At 38.9% G+C, this 16,039-nt stretch overlaps 1 protein-coding gene across 1 annotated transcript; it reads left to right on the top strand.

The window, feature by feature from the left end:
- The first annotated feature begins 9,275 nt into the window (after positions 1-9,275).
- LOC112197923 (heavy metal-associated isoprenylated plant protein 37) lies at positions 9,276-11,899 on the top strand. Its single transcript, XM_024338889.2, has 3 exons — positions 9,276-9,682; positions 9,853-9,928; positions 10,462-11,899. The coding sequence occupies exons 1-3, from the start codon at positions 9,644-9,646 to the stop codon at positions 11,589-11,591; spliced, it is 1,245 nt and encodes a 414-aa protein (XP_024194657.1). The 5' UTR covers positions 9,276-9,643; the 3' UTR covers positions 11,592-11,899.
- Positions 11,900-16,039: the final 4,140 nt, after the last annotated feature.

Raw genomic sequence — 16,039 nt, forward strand, 5'->3', positions numbered from 1 at the left:
TTCTATAATGAATAGACCTCAATTAGTTTAGTTGTCCTTTTCAATATCCCCTTGTTATCATTTTTATTTGAAATTCCATTTTCTGTATCATTGATGCCTAACTCGTTATTTTTTTATATGATAAGTCGTGACGTGTCTACGTATAAACAAAAAAGAAAAGAAAACATTGAACATCAATGTACTCCATCTACCTTTGCACGGTGACCTCATGAAATGGAAGACACTAGTGGTTGCTTCTGGCCAGAAGGGACTGTTTAAACTACTGGATATATGTCTTGTGGGTGGTAAACCCAGGACATACTGACAAGTAACCAGGTATTTATCGGGCTATACAAACTGGACCCAAATTATAATCTTCATGGTCAAATGAAAAGGCCCAAATGAGTTTTAGTGGGTCTGCAGCGCATTTGCAGTATGTGGTTACAAAAAACAAAAAGAAAGAAACGGAGAAATTGGAGTATCTTGCATGTGTGTTCCAACACACACATGACCAAACTCCAAATCACTGTGCATTGATCCTTGTAATCGGATTCTTGAGTTAGCAATCCATCTCCATATCTCCTGTAACAATCAAATTCAGTTACTTTTACAGGTTCATCTCCCGTCCTTCTTCTAAGTTCCAACCGGATCGTCATTAGTTACTTTTATGGATTTTCCATCCCCGTTGGCAATTTAAACTACATACACCTTTAGTCTAAACTTTGTTGAGTCGTATGGGCGTGAGGCCCTTAACAAGTTTAAGGGAGGTGTTAGTGTGAGTCATCATTCCCTATTAGGAATAGACTACATGGGAATATATTGTTGTAATTACTTACCTTGTGTATGTTGTGTAGTACGGTTGTACACAATAGGTGTAGTACGTTGTAGTACGATTGTAATCTGTTTATATACACCACAGAATGGGTGTAATATGATTATCAGAAAAATTGATTCTCTCAATATTGTCTTATTTGACTTGGTATCAGAGCAAAGATCCGAAAAGGACTTTGTCTCTTTCTTTCAGCTTTTTCTCAATCCGAGGAAAACAATTGGGTTAAAAGCCAATTCTTTGGTCAGGCTTTGAAACGACGTCGTTCAGACGTCCTCTTCACTCTCTTCAGTTGATTCGTTCGCCCGGCTTCATCTTCAGCAAAAGACAGATCGATCCGGTCCGTCTCAGATCGCCGGCGCCCTTCTCCTTGACCTTCAGTCCAGACCGGCCTCGTCTTCCGTCCCAGACCGCCTTCGTCTGACATCAGATCGATCTTCGTCCACCTTCTGCAACGCCGAAGATCGCCGAATCTCTTCTGCAACCCTCAGATCGCTGAACCTCTTCTGCAACCCTCAGATAGCCAAACCAGCGTCGCTCGTTCATATCAGCATCGCCCATCTAGACCGACGTCTCACGCCCAGGTCCGGCTTCGTCTCCGACAACCCAGGCCGCCGTTGCTTCCATTCCTCACCCAAGTCTGCCGGATTCTTCAGTTGGCAGCCCGAGTCGACCAGGTCTGACCTGATTCCCCACCTCGTCACAACCCATATCGATCAAACTCTCAACTCGGTCAACTCAACCGAGTCAACTCAACTCTCAACTCGGTCAACTCAACCCGGTCCACCTCAACAGGTTCCAAAAAAAAAAAAAAAAAAAAACTGTTATTATTATTTCTTATTATTTCTGCTGCATACGTTGGGATTTGTGTGTTTTTTGCTATTGTACTATTGCAATGGGTGGTGATGACAGTCACAGTTCTAAGGCCAATGAGGTCCAGAAGGTTGAGGTCTCTGTCAAGAGCTCAGAAGGTGGTTCTTTCGGGGGTACCAAACTCACTGGTACCAATTTCCGAACATGAAAGAAGATTATGTCAGTTTATCTCCGTGGAATACACAAGATGGGGCATGTGACTGGAACAATCAAGGCTCCTAGTGCAGATGATGTGGAGGCCTATGCTAAGTGGGAAGATGATGATGGTTTTGTAATGTCAATTCTATTTCGAGCCATGATTGATGATGTGCTACAGATGGTGGAGGAATGTGAAACTGCTGAGGCGATTTGGAAGACATTGGGGGATTTGTATACCAATGAGTCTGATTTTATACAGGTTCATGAATTGATGTGTAAAGCTGCTAGTATGCAACAGAATGGGCAACCAGTAGCTGTGTATTTCACCAAGCTAAAGAATGTATGGGCTGAAATTGATCAGAAGCGTCCTTGCAAGATTAAGAATCAAGAAGATCTTGTGTGGTACCAGAAAGAGAAGGAGCTAGAAAGGGTCCATGTATTTCTGAGAGGGCTTGATGAGAAGCATAGCAGTGCCAAGGGAGAATTGCTTAGAATGACAGACCCTCCTAGCTTGAACACAGCGTTTACATACATCCGTAAGGATGAGTCTCAACAGGAGAGTGTCAAACATGCACAGATTGAAGTATCTAGCTTAGCCATTCAGGCCAAGTCACCGACACCTTTCCTTCAGCAGCAGAGTTCAGCCCCATTTCATCCGCAAGGTTCACCACAAGGTTTCACCAATCGCCCTCGTCCTCAATGTTCTTATTGTAACGACCTTGGGCATGTTCGGGAGACTTGTTGGAAGTTGAACCCACACCTTAAACCTAAAAAGCAGGGTTATCGTCCTAAGGCGAAAGCAACTGCTGTTCAATTGGTCCAAGAACAGGATTTCTATGGAGTGGCTGGCCAAGATCATCATACAGCAGGTGGAGCTACCCCCACAGCCTCTATAGCTGGTCGAGGTAAAATTGGTATAGCTTTACAGATTTCTAACTTTGTTGGTTCTGATACATGGATTATTGATTCTGGTGCCTCCGATCATATGACTTATGACAAATCATATTTTACTGAGTTGTCTTCCCCATCAGTGTCCTATGTAACCAATGCCAATGGTGAGGCTTTTCCTGTGTTAGGGTCAGGGTCAGTGCGTCTTACTCCCACTTTAGAACTTCATAATGTGTTATATGTGCCTGACTTATCTCATCACTTGATATCTGTCCCACAATTGAACACTGAGTCTAAATGCTCTGTAACCCTTTATCCTATGTATGTGATTTTTCAGGATCTTCTCACCAGGGAGATAATTGGTCGGGGGTATCTGAGGGGCAGGTTGTTCCATCTGGATCAGACATACGCAGGAGAGAAACCAGGAGCACAGTCTCGCGCCGCTTTGACTTCGAGTTCTGATAAGCTAAGTGAAATTTGGTTGTGGCATCGCCGTTTAGGACATCCCTCTTTTAGTCTTATGAGAAAAACCATGCCTACTTTGTTTATTGGTGTGGATGAGTCTATTTTACATTGTGAAACATGTGTTTTGGCCAAGAGTCATCGTGCTACTTATTCTCCTAGTATTTCTAATAAAAGTGTTGTTCCTTTTGAGTTGATTCATTCTGATGTTTGGGGGCCATCTAGAGAACCCACTGTGTCGGGTATGAGATACTTTGTGTTGTTTATTGATGATTGTACGAGATTGTCATGGGTTGCTCTGCTCAAAACCAAAGATGAAGTTTTTCCAGCTTTTCAAACTTTTCGTACTCTTGTTCAAACACAATACCATAACACCATTAAAGTCCTTCGTTCTGACAATGGGGGGGAATATGTTAATCATGTTTTCCAAGAGTTTTTTACAACCAATGGGATTGTTCACCAAACTACATGTCCACAAACACCAGAACAAAATGGAGTGTCTGAAAGGAAAAACCGTCATTTACTTGATATGGCTCGTGCCATTCTCTTTAGTGCTCATATGCCTAAATATCTTTGGGGCGATGCTGTACAGGCTTCCTCCCATCTTATCAATCGTCTTCCATCTAGCGTCCTTCAGGGAAAAATTCCATTTGAGGTTCTTGCATCTCATGTCTCCTTACCTTCATTTCATAATCTTCCAGCTCGTGTCTTTGGTTGTGTTGCCTTTGTCCATGTTCCTAAAAACCAGAGGTCTAAGTTGGATGCCCGGGCACTGAAGTGTGTCTTTGTTGGCTATGGAGGGAATCAGAAGGGATACAAGTGCTATCATCCACCTACCAGGAAGTACTATGTCACTATGGAAGTTACCTTCTTTGAGGACATGAGTTATTTTTCCTTTTCAGATACAGCTCTTCAGGGGGAGAATTCATATTTTGAAGAGCTGTATAATGGAGAGGGGGAGGAAACAGAAGGAGGAGAGGAAGAAGTCACACAGGCAGGAGGTATTTTGACGGATCCAGTTGAGACCATCAGCTCGCCATCTCTTGAAGCAGTAGCTCCAAGCATCCAGGCACCAGTTTCTATGGCTGAAAATGAAGTTGAAGACACAACTGCCCCTCCTGCCATCACTTCTACCCCTGACCCACAGCTTCCTGGTACGGAAGATCACTCATTTGAGGTATGTCCACCCACTAGTACTAGTAGTAGTGGGTCTAGTGTTGAGCAATATGTGTTACCAAATAGGAACACTCGAGGTCAATCAGCCAAAAGATATGAACCTACTCTTACTGCCAAATCAAAATACCCAGTAGCTAATTATATGTCCACTAGGAGATTGTCTAAGTCATATAAATCATTTGTGAATCAAATATCTGCTGTATCAGTACCTAACAAAGTGCAGGATGCGTTGGGGAATCCAAAGTGGAGGAAGGCAATGGAGGAAGAGATGGAGGCGTTGCAGAAGAACAATACTTGGCAACTTGTGCCTCCACCACAAGGCAAGAAGGCTGTAGGTTGTCGTTGGGTGTTTACTGTGAAGCATAATGCAGATGGATCAGTGAATCGGTACAAAGCACGCCTTGTAGCAAAGGGGTTTACTCAGACATATGGTATAGACTATGATGAAACATTTGCCCATGTTGCCAAGATGAACACTATTCGGGTTCTGCTCTCATTTGCTGCTAGTTTAAACTGGCCACTACGACAGTTTGATGTCAAGAATGCATTTCTTCATGGAGAGTTAGCCGAGGAAGTGTACATGAGTCTTCCACCTGGGTATGTAGTTGCTTCTCCTGGTGATTTTGTCTGTAGATTGAGAAAATCTCTGTATGGTCTCAAACAGTCACCACGTGCTTGGTTTGGAAGATTTTCACAGTTTATGCGGAAGGTTGGTTACAGGCAGAGCAACTCAGACCACACCTTGTTTCTCAAGCATCAACAAGGGAAGGTAACAGCTCTAATTATTTATGTGGATGATATGGTGATCACTGGTAATGATTAGACCTGTAAATGGACCGGATTTTGATCCGGACCCGCTCCAGATCCGTAGCTATTAAACGGGTTTGGATCGAACATTTTGATCCGTTGATCCGTTAATGATCCGAATCCGTTAACCCGTTTAATAAACAGATCGGATTTGGATTTAGGTCGATCCGATCCGTTAATGATCCGATCCGTTTCAGTGATAAAAAAATATTATTTTTTATTAATATATTATTATTTTTTTAAAATATAAAATATTAAAGATTTCTAATATTATTTTTTTGCAGAAATCTAAGAGGCAGTCTTTGTAATTTTATTTTTGATAATGTAATTTTATTTTTGGTGATACTCTTCATGTAGATCATGTTATTTTAATATTTTATTAATATCTTATGAGATATTATGATATAAATTTAATATTACTATTTAAAATTTAAAAATATTTGAAATTATAAACGGATCGGGTATCCGTTAATCCGACGGATACGGATTTGGATTGAGGTATCAATGATCCGCCGGGTTAACGGAGCGGGTTTGGATCGAATTGTTTTTTTAGTAAATGGATTTGGATTTAGGTCGATCCGATCCGAACCCGGTCCATTTACAGGCCTAGTAATGATACTGTTGAGATGGATAGACTGCAGAGACAGCTAGCCTCTGAGTTTGAGATGAAGGACTTGGGTGAGCTTAAGTACTTCTTAGGAATTGAGGTAGCCAGGGGGAGAGAAGGAATCTATCTGTGCCAGAGGAAGTATGTTCTTGACTTGCTGACAGAGACAGGTTTGTTGGATTGCAGACCTATTGACACTCCTATTGAGCAGAATCATTGTTTAGCTGAGTATCCAGATCAGGTACCTACTGATCGAGCTCGCTATCAGAGGTTAGTTGGGCGCTTGATTTATTTGGCTCATACTAGACCAGACGTTGCATATGCAGTGAGTGTGGTGAGTCAGTTCATGCATAATCCGAGTGAGAGTCACATGGATGCTGTTATGCGGATTCTGAAGTACTTGAAGTCAGCTCCAGGAAGGGGAGTACTGTTTTCTAAACACAACAACATTCTTGAGGTTTGTGGCTTCACAGATGCAGATTGGGCTGGAAATATCACAGACAGGAGGTCGACATCAGGTTACTTTACCTTTGTGGGAGGTAATCTGGTTACATGGAAGAGTAAGAAACAGAAAGTTGTGGCACGTTCTAGTGCTGAGGCCAAGTATAGAGGTATATGGCTCACGGAGTGTGTGAATTGTTGTGGCTGAGAAATCTGTTACGTGATCTGGGTTTCAAACTCAAAAATTCCATGCAGTTGTATTGTGATAACAAGGCAGCTATTGACATATCACAGAATCCAGTACAGCATGATCGTACTAAACATGTGGAGGTTGATCGTCACTTTATAAAGGAGAAACTAGATGCCAAAATTATTAGCTTTCCTTTTGTTCCAACTGAAGAGCAACTTGCAGATGTACTTACCAAAAGAGTTTCCAGGAAGGCGTTTTATGACTCACTTAGCAAGTTGGGCATGGTTGATGTATATGCGCCAACTTGAGGGGGAGTGTTAGTGTGAGTCATCGTTCCCTATTAGGAATAGACTACATGGGAATATATTGTTGTAATTACTTACCTTGTGTATGTTGTGTAGTACGGTTGTACACAATAGGTGTAGTACGTTGTAGTACGATTGTAATCTGTTTATATACACCACAGAATGGGTGTAATATGATTATCAGAAAAATTGATTCTCTCAATATTGTCTTATTTGACCGGAGGGACATACGCTTTGGAGTTTGGGACCAAGTTTCCAAGTCCGGAAGAATGGTGTGTGGAAAGCAAGCTAGCCAACAAGCACACTTACCTAACATTCACACCTGCAGAGGTGAAGCTGGCAGCCAAACCCAGAACCTACTTAATCCAATCCATTAATTAGTGGCTGTAATCTCCCTCCAATAAGAATCAAGACTTCATTGCAACGTGAATAATTGAACCGGGCAGATTGATTGATGTGACAAATTTCAATTAAAAGCCATAAACCAAAACCAAACCTCCCAACCAATCCATTCATCTAGTTAGTTCATTTGGTCTTTGTTGAGAGAACCCGGTGCCATAAAAAAATCCAGGTCCAATTAACCTAAGTAACTTCGTACGCTTCAAAAATCTGGAAAAACACCCAAGAACAATAGTATCTCTTTGATTAGATATCATAGATCACCATCCCTAATGTACATGGGATCCCAAGTACTGTGGGCTCTCCTTTCTAGGACCCTTGTACGATTCACTCCATCAAGATCCTCATGAGATCGTTGCTGATTTCACAGAATATATTTAACACCTCACCCACCTACCCAACAAAAATCCTCAAAAATTAAAGAGCAAGTCAGTGGAATGTAATTAATAGTTACAGTGCTCAAAGTCATTTATACTATTTCAAATTAAATACTGAAACTCTATAGTTTGGATTCTGGGAGTCTTTGAATTAGTTTTTCAGTTCTAATAGCTTTCGGTTATAGCTTGTGTTGGTGGAAGAGAGATTTTGGGGTTGGCCGGTCACCACCTCATTAAATCTATGCTTTGCCTGGTTAAAGAGCTACCGGTGGACTAGCTCTTATAATTTTTTTTTTAAATATATATATATATATATATATATTTAAATGTTTTATACAGTCGAGTATTGAAATTTTAAAATGAGAATCTATTTCGTGTAGGGCTCACTGCAAAAATTTGCCAGTGATTCGAATTCGTAGAGAGCAAGCAAAGAAATAAAGGCGAGAGGACTTTTGTTGTTGGGACAGAGCGAGCGAGCGAGCAAGCAAGCAATGCATGGTGCGGTTGAATTTTGCAGGTGGTGTAATGATGTTTCTCTCACTATAGGCCTAGGCCCTAGCCTGAGAGTCCTTTGCTTTGTTTCCCTTTGTGTGATTGCGTGCTGTGCCATGTCTCTCTCTGTAGAAACTCGTTGCATAGAAATGGTAGTAGGAGGAAGTGTGTTGGGAAATTATGAACCAGAAAAGGCCAAAGGGTACGAGAGTGAACTTTCTCTTTGGTCATTTGATTTTTCCCCTCTCAATCCCCACATAAAAGGCTCAACCGCTCAACAATGGTAATTCCAAAAGGTCATCCAATAATCCATCTTTTTGTTATCCTTCTCATTTTTTTTTTTTTTTTTTACCTATCTTCTTGATTTTTGTTGCTTGAAAAGTTGAAAGTTTACGTCTTGGACCACAGTGTAAAGGAGTTGCTTTCTTGACATAAATGGTTAGAGAACTAGAACTGAACCTTTAGGATGGTAGTAAGCTAGTAGCTATAGTGATCAAGAAGGACCTAACCAAAATCTCTGGAAGCAACAAGTATATAAACAAACAAGTTAATAAAATTAAAATTATGCAACACTCAAGATATCACCTTCATAATATGACAAGATAAAAGAAAAGACACGTTCCGTCATACTTGTTTCGATAAAAATATTGCATGAATAGTCAAAACATTTGATCGATTATTGACTTAATTAGTAATATGTCTTTTAAACTTAACCGTAATTCTCACTCTATCCATGCAATTTGATTACAATAGCTTCATGTAATCAATGTTCACTTACTTCTCAATGGTTGTGACACAATGGCACAACACAAGCAGCTCAAAAGTAGTTTTGATTCTTTTGAAAGACACATGTTGTCAACCATGACAATGCAGATCATTATTTTATGTGCATTTATTATAGAACTAACTAGGTTAATGGATGAGTGGTTGAAGATCAAGAGTAGAAAATGCATGGAAAGTTTTGAAAATAACGGGTAAGTAGAGGAGCACTAGTGTCTTCCTCCTCGTAAGTTAAACCCTATTTGTCTCTGCACCCCATTGTTAAGCGACTCCATACCCCACCACCACTCACGGGACTCATATCTCCAAAATAACCAGCATATTTCAATGCCAACAAGAAGAAGAAGAAGACCGTTGGGGGTAACCGGGTAACGGATAAATATATGAAGATAATTTAAAAAACAGGACAATTACAAAGAGTATAGAAGAAGATCGACTCTCACAGTAGAAATGGGCCTGTCAAGTCGCTGTTCTTATTTTCATTGCTGCTGCTCCCTCGCTCTCTCTATCTCTCTCACTAGTATTTAACGTTGAATCACATCATCTCAGAATTCAGAGTACTTCACCCTTTCTTTTCTCCTTCTCAGAATTAAATATTTACACAGAGGAGTTCAGGCCTCAAAAAGAAGTGACGAGACCCATGTGCTTCTCCTTTGTTTGCTTTTGAGGAGAGAAATAGAAAATTAAACAAAGAGGCATCAGCTACTTGTACTTCAAGTCTACATTTTTCACTCAGGGAAAAAGAAAAAAAAAAAGTCTACAATTTACTTGTACAAAATCCATATACAATCCCAATACAAGTGTATGCAACCCATTGTTATCCCTTACTTCTTTTATAGCTGAGAGAGAGAAGAGAGAGAGAAGTGTTCCATTCCATCCACTCCAAAGAGCTTTGAAGAAATGACTAAAGATGAAGACTTTAAGCTTCTCAAGATCCAGGTATTTCCTGCTCTCTCAACCCACATTCTTCCTTTTAGGCATGTGGTTTGTTTATTCTTTCTGTACAGAGAGCAAAGTTGGATATTGGTCTTTTCCTGGAGAATGTTTGTTCTAGGTTTTGTTGTTTCTTCTCTTCTTCTTACAATTATCTCTCTTTTTTCTACTTACAGACTTGTGTTCTCAAAGTGAACATACACTGTGATGGGTGTAAGCAGAAAGTGAAGAAACTGCTTCAGAGAATTGAAGGTGCTCACTTTCTTCTACTTTCTGACTGCTGAATAACTTGCTGCCACTCTGCTCTGTTTCTTATTAATTAGTTGCCATTTATTGTAGGATTTGTGTAAAGTAAAATTAAATGAAATTTGATGACTTTGATTAAATTAACTCCTTGTAAAATCAGAACAGGACACAACAAAAAAAAAATGTCAAGGTTTCATCTTTACTGAAATTGTTAACTTTCTAGTCATAAAAAGGATTTATACTTTCACAAGACATTTCTAGAAGGCTATAATATGCTTTGCTCTTGGTGTATATGTATAATCTTCCTGAGTTCCTCATCACTTTCTCTAAAAAAATGACCCTAATGACAGTTTTGTTGCTTTCTTTTCTTTAGACTGTGACAGTTTCCCTTTTACAAAATGTTGAACTTTCTAGGCAAATTATTTGTTCTATAAATATCAATTCTTGTAATTTCTCACCCATTCCTTTAAAAAGTTGAACCCTTTTGTACATTTCTAATTGATAGTGTTGTTCCATCTGTTTTCAACCGTTTCCTACAGGTGTTTACCAAGTCAGCATTGATGCTGATCAGCAGAAAGTAACAATTTCAGGGGTTATAGACGCTGCCACTTTGATCAAGAAATTGGTTAGAGCTGGGAAACATGCTGAGCTTTGGTCCCAGCAGAAGGCCAATCAGAGCCAAAACCAGAAGCAAAAGAACACCAACTGCATCAAGGACAACAAAGGCCAAAAGCAGCAGGGGGGGATAATAAAGGGCCTTGAAGCCTTCAAAAACCAGCAGCAGCAGCAGAAGTTCCCCAATTTCCTTATTGAAGAGGATATTGATGACTTCTTGGACGACGATGAGGAGGAGGATGAAGATGATGAGTTGAGGTTTCTGAGGCAGAAAGTGAACCAGCTCAGGCATCAAGCGATTGATGCAAACAACAATGCAAAGAAAGGTGTTGCGGCTGCAGCTAATCCCAACAATAGTGTCAAGATCACAAACAATCACAATGCTGGAAAGAAGGGAGTGCAGCACCCAAATCAGAATGTGCAGGGCATGAAGGTGATTAATCCAGGCGGGATTGATCCCAAAACCATGGCAGCACTGAACCTGGGCAACATTGCTCAATTGGGTGGTGGAAACATCAATTTGGGTGGGGAAGTCAAGAGGGGGAATAACCATGACCTCAGTGCCATGATGAATTTGGCTGGCTTTCATGGCAATGGTGCTGCAAATGCTGCTACTTCTGCTGCTGGTATGGGTGGCAATCCCAATGTTAGTCTAGCAGCATTGCAACAAGCGCTTCAATCTCAGCAAGCTCAAGCTGCAGGCAGTGGATATCAGGCTCAAGCAGCTTCTGGAGGGTTCCCTAGTGGTGGTTATGCGACGGGCCAATATCCGCAGACCATGATGATGAACACAAATGGCTACGGGCATCCATCGCAGATGATGAACATGAATATGCAGGCGAGGCAAGCAATGCAGCAGCAGCAACCTCAGATGATGTATCATAGGTCTCCATTCAGTCCTCCTAGTACTACTGGTTATTACCACAACTATGGTCCTACTCCTAGTTCTGTTCCATATCCATACAGTGCTGAGCCTAATTACAGCAACGGTGATGGCAACAATGCAGCTCATATGTTCAATGATGAGAACACCAGCAGCTGTTCTATCATGTAATTCTAAACACGTAGAAATGAACGTGGACAGAGAATGGTGTTTACAAGCGTGACATAACATTCTCTGCTAGAGGGTGTTTAGTTACTTGTGCTTTTGACTGGATGTGGAAGGCATATGGATTAGGATGAGTAGTAGTTGTTGGAGTGTGTCTCATCACTTATCAGTGTATTATTATTGTGTAGTTGTTCACAGTATGTTTTCTAATTATTTATGTCAATTCCTCTGGTTTGTTTACTGTTTGTTTGAGTACTGATTTCAACCTCTGTACAAGTATTTTACCTATATCGGGGTTTGGTTTTTGAGATGAAGTCATGTGCTTAGGCGTATTGAAAGTTAACTGCTGAGAAATCACTATATAGCAAGTTGTTATGTAATGTGTCTCACATAAATTAATTCCAAGAAATCCGAACTCCGGGTTTTCAATACTCGTTAGGGGTCAAACTGGGGAAGTTTGCCTACTTTATTATCAAATGCAGAGACAATGAGGCATTGGTTAGAGCATATGTGAGAGAAGCAAGATGACAATTTCTGTGCAGAGAGTTAGGAACAGCTGGGTTGACAATGTCTAGTGCTACTGTAAATATAGTATTCTGCACATGAAGCAAAATGTGCACGCGCGTGTCGCATGTGCTTCGTTTTTGGGTTGCTTGCAAAGGAATCGCCGACAGGACCACAGCCTTAACAGTTCTCTCTGTAACTGGTGTGCCTTACCTACTAACGTTAATATCTTCCATGTGGTGGCCTTTTGGACAAAAACATTAATTTATAACTTAATTTTAATTTAAAAAGTTAAATTCAATATAAAAGGTAAAATTGTCAAATTACCCTCTAACTTTTCTCATAGCTGTCAATTTACCTCCTGACATTTCAATTTTGATTTTTCACACCCTAACTTTTCTAACTCTTGCCGATTTACACCATACCGTTAACTTTTAGATTTTCCATCCAATTTCTCCGTTACCTTGCTGGGTGTTTTCGTCTTTCCAATTGTCACCCAAAAAAAAATGTCAATATGTACAAATGAGGGTAATTTATTTATTTTTTACTCTTAACACTAACAAAAAATACATCAACCCTAAAACTGTAAATCATACTCCCTCTCACCCAAATCATAATTGTTAGTTCCTCAACAGAATTTAATAATAAATCATTCAATAGTTCATTACAATTAGAGATATCTCAACCAAAATAATCAAGTCTAAAATCTAAATATTCACGTCATGATTAACTTTCAAACAAAACAATACTAGAATTTTTACATAATCCATACACCTAAATTAAAGAGCTAAATCTGATGGCATATTGGTTTTCCATAATGAAAGCATAATTGACACTCCAACTAACAGTAAGACAAATAATAAAACATTGTTCTATTCTTTCATCAGTTAAACTATATATCCTAATAGATGCACCACGTACTCAAAATCTTAACAAAGATCACTAATCTATAGCATCCAATGCGTGTTACTGTTGGCAGGAGTAACATGCCTTGTACTTGATTCACTACTTCTAGCTTTAGAAATTGGTTGAGATGCGGTAACCTCAGTACTGATTATAGAATGCATTGCCACTTGAGTTATATGAGTGGCACGATTGACCTAGAAAACAAAGTATGAAAATAAAAGTGAAATTCAGTATATTGTTATCTGACAGTATGAAAAATGAAAAAAAAAAAAAAAAAAAAGGAAAAAGGAGTTTCATACTCTTCCTTAACGTATGAGTGGCACGATCTCTTCGCTTTTGTCTTTTGATTTCTCTCGAAAAGAAAAGGAAAAAAAAAAGGAGTCTCATACTCTTCCTTAATGTATGCTCAAGTTTTTTTTTTTTTTTTGGTGACAATTGGAAAGACAAAAATGGCCAGCAAGTTAACGGAGAAATTGGATGGAAAATCAAAAAGTTAACGGTATGGTGTGAATCAGCAAGAGTTAGAAAAGTTAGGGAGTGAAAAATCAAAATTGAAATGTCAGGAGGTAAATTGGCAGCTATGGGAAAAGTTAGGGGGTAAGTTGGCTATTTTGCCATATAAAAAAGTAGCCCACTTTAAATTTTTAAAATTAGCACATATTTTAATTTCTTTTGGGTCATATATATGTTATTTCTTTGCTTGAAGTATTTGATTGTGTTTTATTTTCTATTATGCTTTAAAAGGCTTTAAGAGGCATATTTGCATAAAAAACTTGTTTTTTTTAGGTAAATTAAGTCAAAATAAAAGCTGGCTGAGAATTATGATATAAATTCAATAATTAAAGATTTTTAGTTCTATTCATGAGCACAAGATAAAATTTGAGTAGATATGTTCTTTTGTCTTAGACTTTTGTTTTATCAAATTTCTATCAAACGTTATAATGTAGATTTTTTTTATCAAATAGCTATTGATATGTATTTAATATATGATGTGGTTTAGTTTAAGAAAAGAATAAAATATGTTAATAGTAAAACTTAGGAAAAAAAAAATTTTAAGCATTATAAAACTTTTATTAAATTTTTTTTTTAGTCCACCCCATTTTAAAATCCTAGCTCCGTCATTACTAGTGAATATTAATAGCCTTAGGCAATTAAGTTTTAGTAATATGGAAACTAATCGGGTGTTTATAATGCTTTAAAATATTGAAATTTCAAAACCAAGGGCACCGAATTAAAAGTGGTCAAGTCAATGAAGATGGTGAAATGATAGTAGTGGTGGTCGACGATGATGATGAGCTTTGACTGAAGCAGTCACTAAAGTTGAGACCTACATTACACGTGCCATTTTAGCTCCTGCTCGGTGCTTGCCCACAAAGACTTCACTTCCACAGCTGAGCTGACACTACTTTTAGCCTATTGAGTAAAGCCAAGTCCCGCCTGCACTTATCAATCCAACAAGGACAGGATGCAGAAGCAAATTACTGGGAATAAAAAGTAGAAATCAAATAGATTTTGATGAATTTAGCTGTTATAGAAGTCACATTGTTGCAAAATATGGATGTAATAGCCTCCTTTTCACCAGCTGAATGAAGAGTAAAAGCTTCATAACCAAAAATCCAAAATCAATTGGCAATTATAAGAGGGGCCAAATCCTTATAAACATATATGTTAGGTTTCCCTTTTTTCACTGTCTGAAGAGTAAAAGCTTCATAACCAAAAACTCAAAATCAATTAGCAATTATAGGAGGGGCCAAATCCTTACAAATACATTTGTTAGGTTTCCGAGTTTTCAATGTGGGATTTACATTATCAACGTTATTATTAGTGGTTGCTTTTTGGTTTTCAGAAGTTGATGCAGTTTGATGCGAAGTGCCCTAACAACGTTGATGGTGGGTTTTCAAAAACTTTGAGAATGAATACTAAGGGATTGGGTCTTGTTTTCGCCCCATAGCCAGGGTATATACATTAGGCTTATTTTCCAACCCAACGCCCAGACCCCATACAGAAAAGAGAATAGGGGAAAATCTAGCTACCTCCTGTCTCCCTGCTATCTAAGGCCATCTCCAATCCAAAGGGCTAAAAATGGCCCTGGGGCTAAATTTTAGCCCTAAATTCTGTACTATTCATTCATCTGACATCAACCTTCTCCAACCCGTTAAGGCTAAATTATAGCCCTAAAATATATTTTAACATTTTGGATTGGTTATATATATATATATATATGTGTGTGCTTATATTTTAAAGTCAATTGACTTATAGTAATTGAAATAATTTATATGATAAAAAATATTTTTTCGGTTAATTTTTTTTAAAGATAATTAAAAATATCTTTAGCTAATTTTGAAATGAAATAAAACTGGCATCATATTTTTAATATTTATTTTATTCATGACATAAGCATTTAAAAGTTACACAACAAAGTAAGAAAATGCAAACACTTATCAGTGACAACCCTGACAATTATTAAAATCAGAAATTGAAATCTTTGAAAACTCAATCACATAGCAAATGTCAAATTCATGGTGCTTGACCTCGCAGACTCCAGAGGTGTTGGACAAGATCATCTTATAAATGTCGGTTGCCCACAGGAGAACGTATCATTCTTTATCGAGACATATATTCCGACATGATGATTCTTCCGGATCTTTGATCCCTTTCCAAATTTTCTCTCGCACAACGGCTATATAGCCAACGGCTAAAAAAAAAAAAAAAAAAAACACCCAACGACTAGTTGACGTCAGCAGCAACTAGCCGTTGCTGACATCATACTCCCGTCAGCATCAACTGCAGCCTGTGGGCCACCACCAATCTGATCCATTTTTTTAAAGGGGCAAAGGGCTACTCAAAGTGCTATATTTAGCACTACAACCTCACCTTTGGCCCTCTATTTTGGCCTTTTGGCCCCTAGTCTCATGGGTTGGAGATAATTTGGGCTAAATTATAGCCCTTTAGCCCTTAGTCTCCATGGGTTGGAGAAGGCCTAACTTTCCCTCTCTTGCAACTCTTGGATATTGCAATGGCAGGGCAACAGTAGTGCAGGTCTG

Source organism: Rosa chinensis, chromosome 4 (genome assembly GCF_002994745.2).
Source record: "Rosa chinensis cultivar Old Blush chromosome 4, RchiOBHm-V2, whole genome shotgun sequence".
Classification (NCBI taxonomy): domain Eukaryota; kingdom Viridiplantae; phylum Streptophyta; class Magnoliopsida; order Rosales; family Rosaceae; genus Rosa; species Rosa chinensis.

Bases quoted from the DNA above. Each gene is read 5' to 3' on its own strand.
- LOC112197923 (XM_024338889.2), top strand. From the start codon at position 9,644: ATGACTAAAGATGAAGACTTTAAGCTTCTCAAGATCCAG. The intron at 9,683-9,852 runs GTATTTCCTGCT...TTCTACTTACAG, and splicing joins TTAAGCTTCTCAAGATCCAG to ACTTGTGTTCTCAAAGTGAA. The intron at 9,929-10,461 runs GTGCTCACTTTC...CGTTTCCTACAG, and splicing joins ACTGCTTCAGAGAATTGAAG to GTGTTTACCAAGTCAGCATT.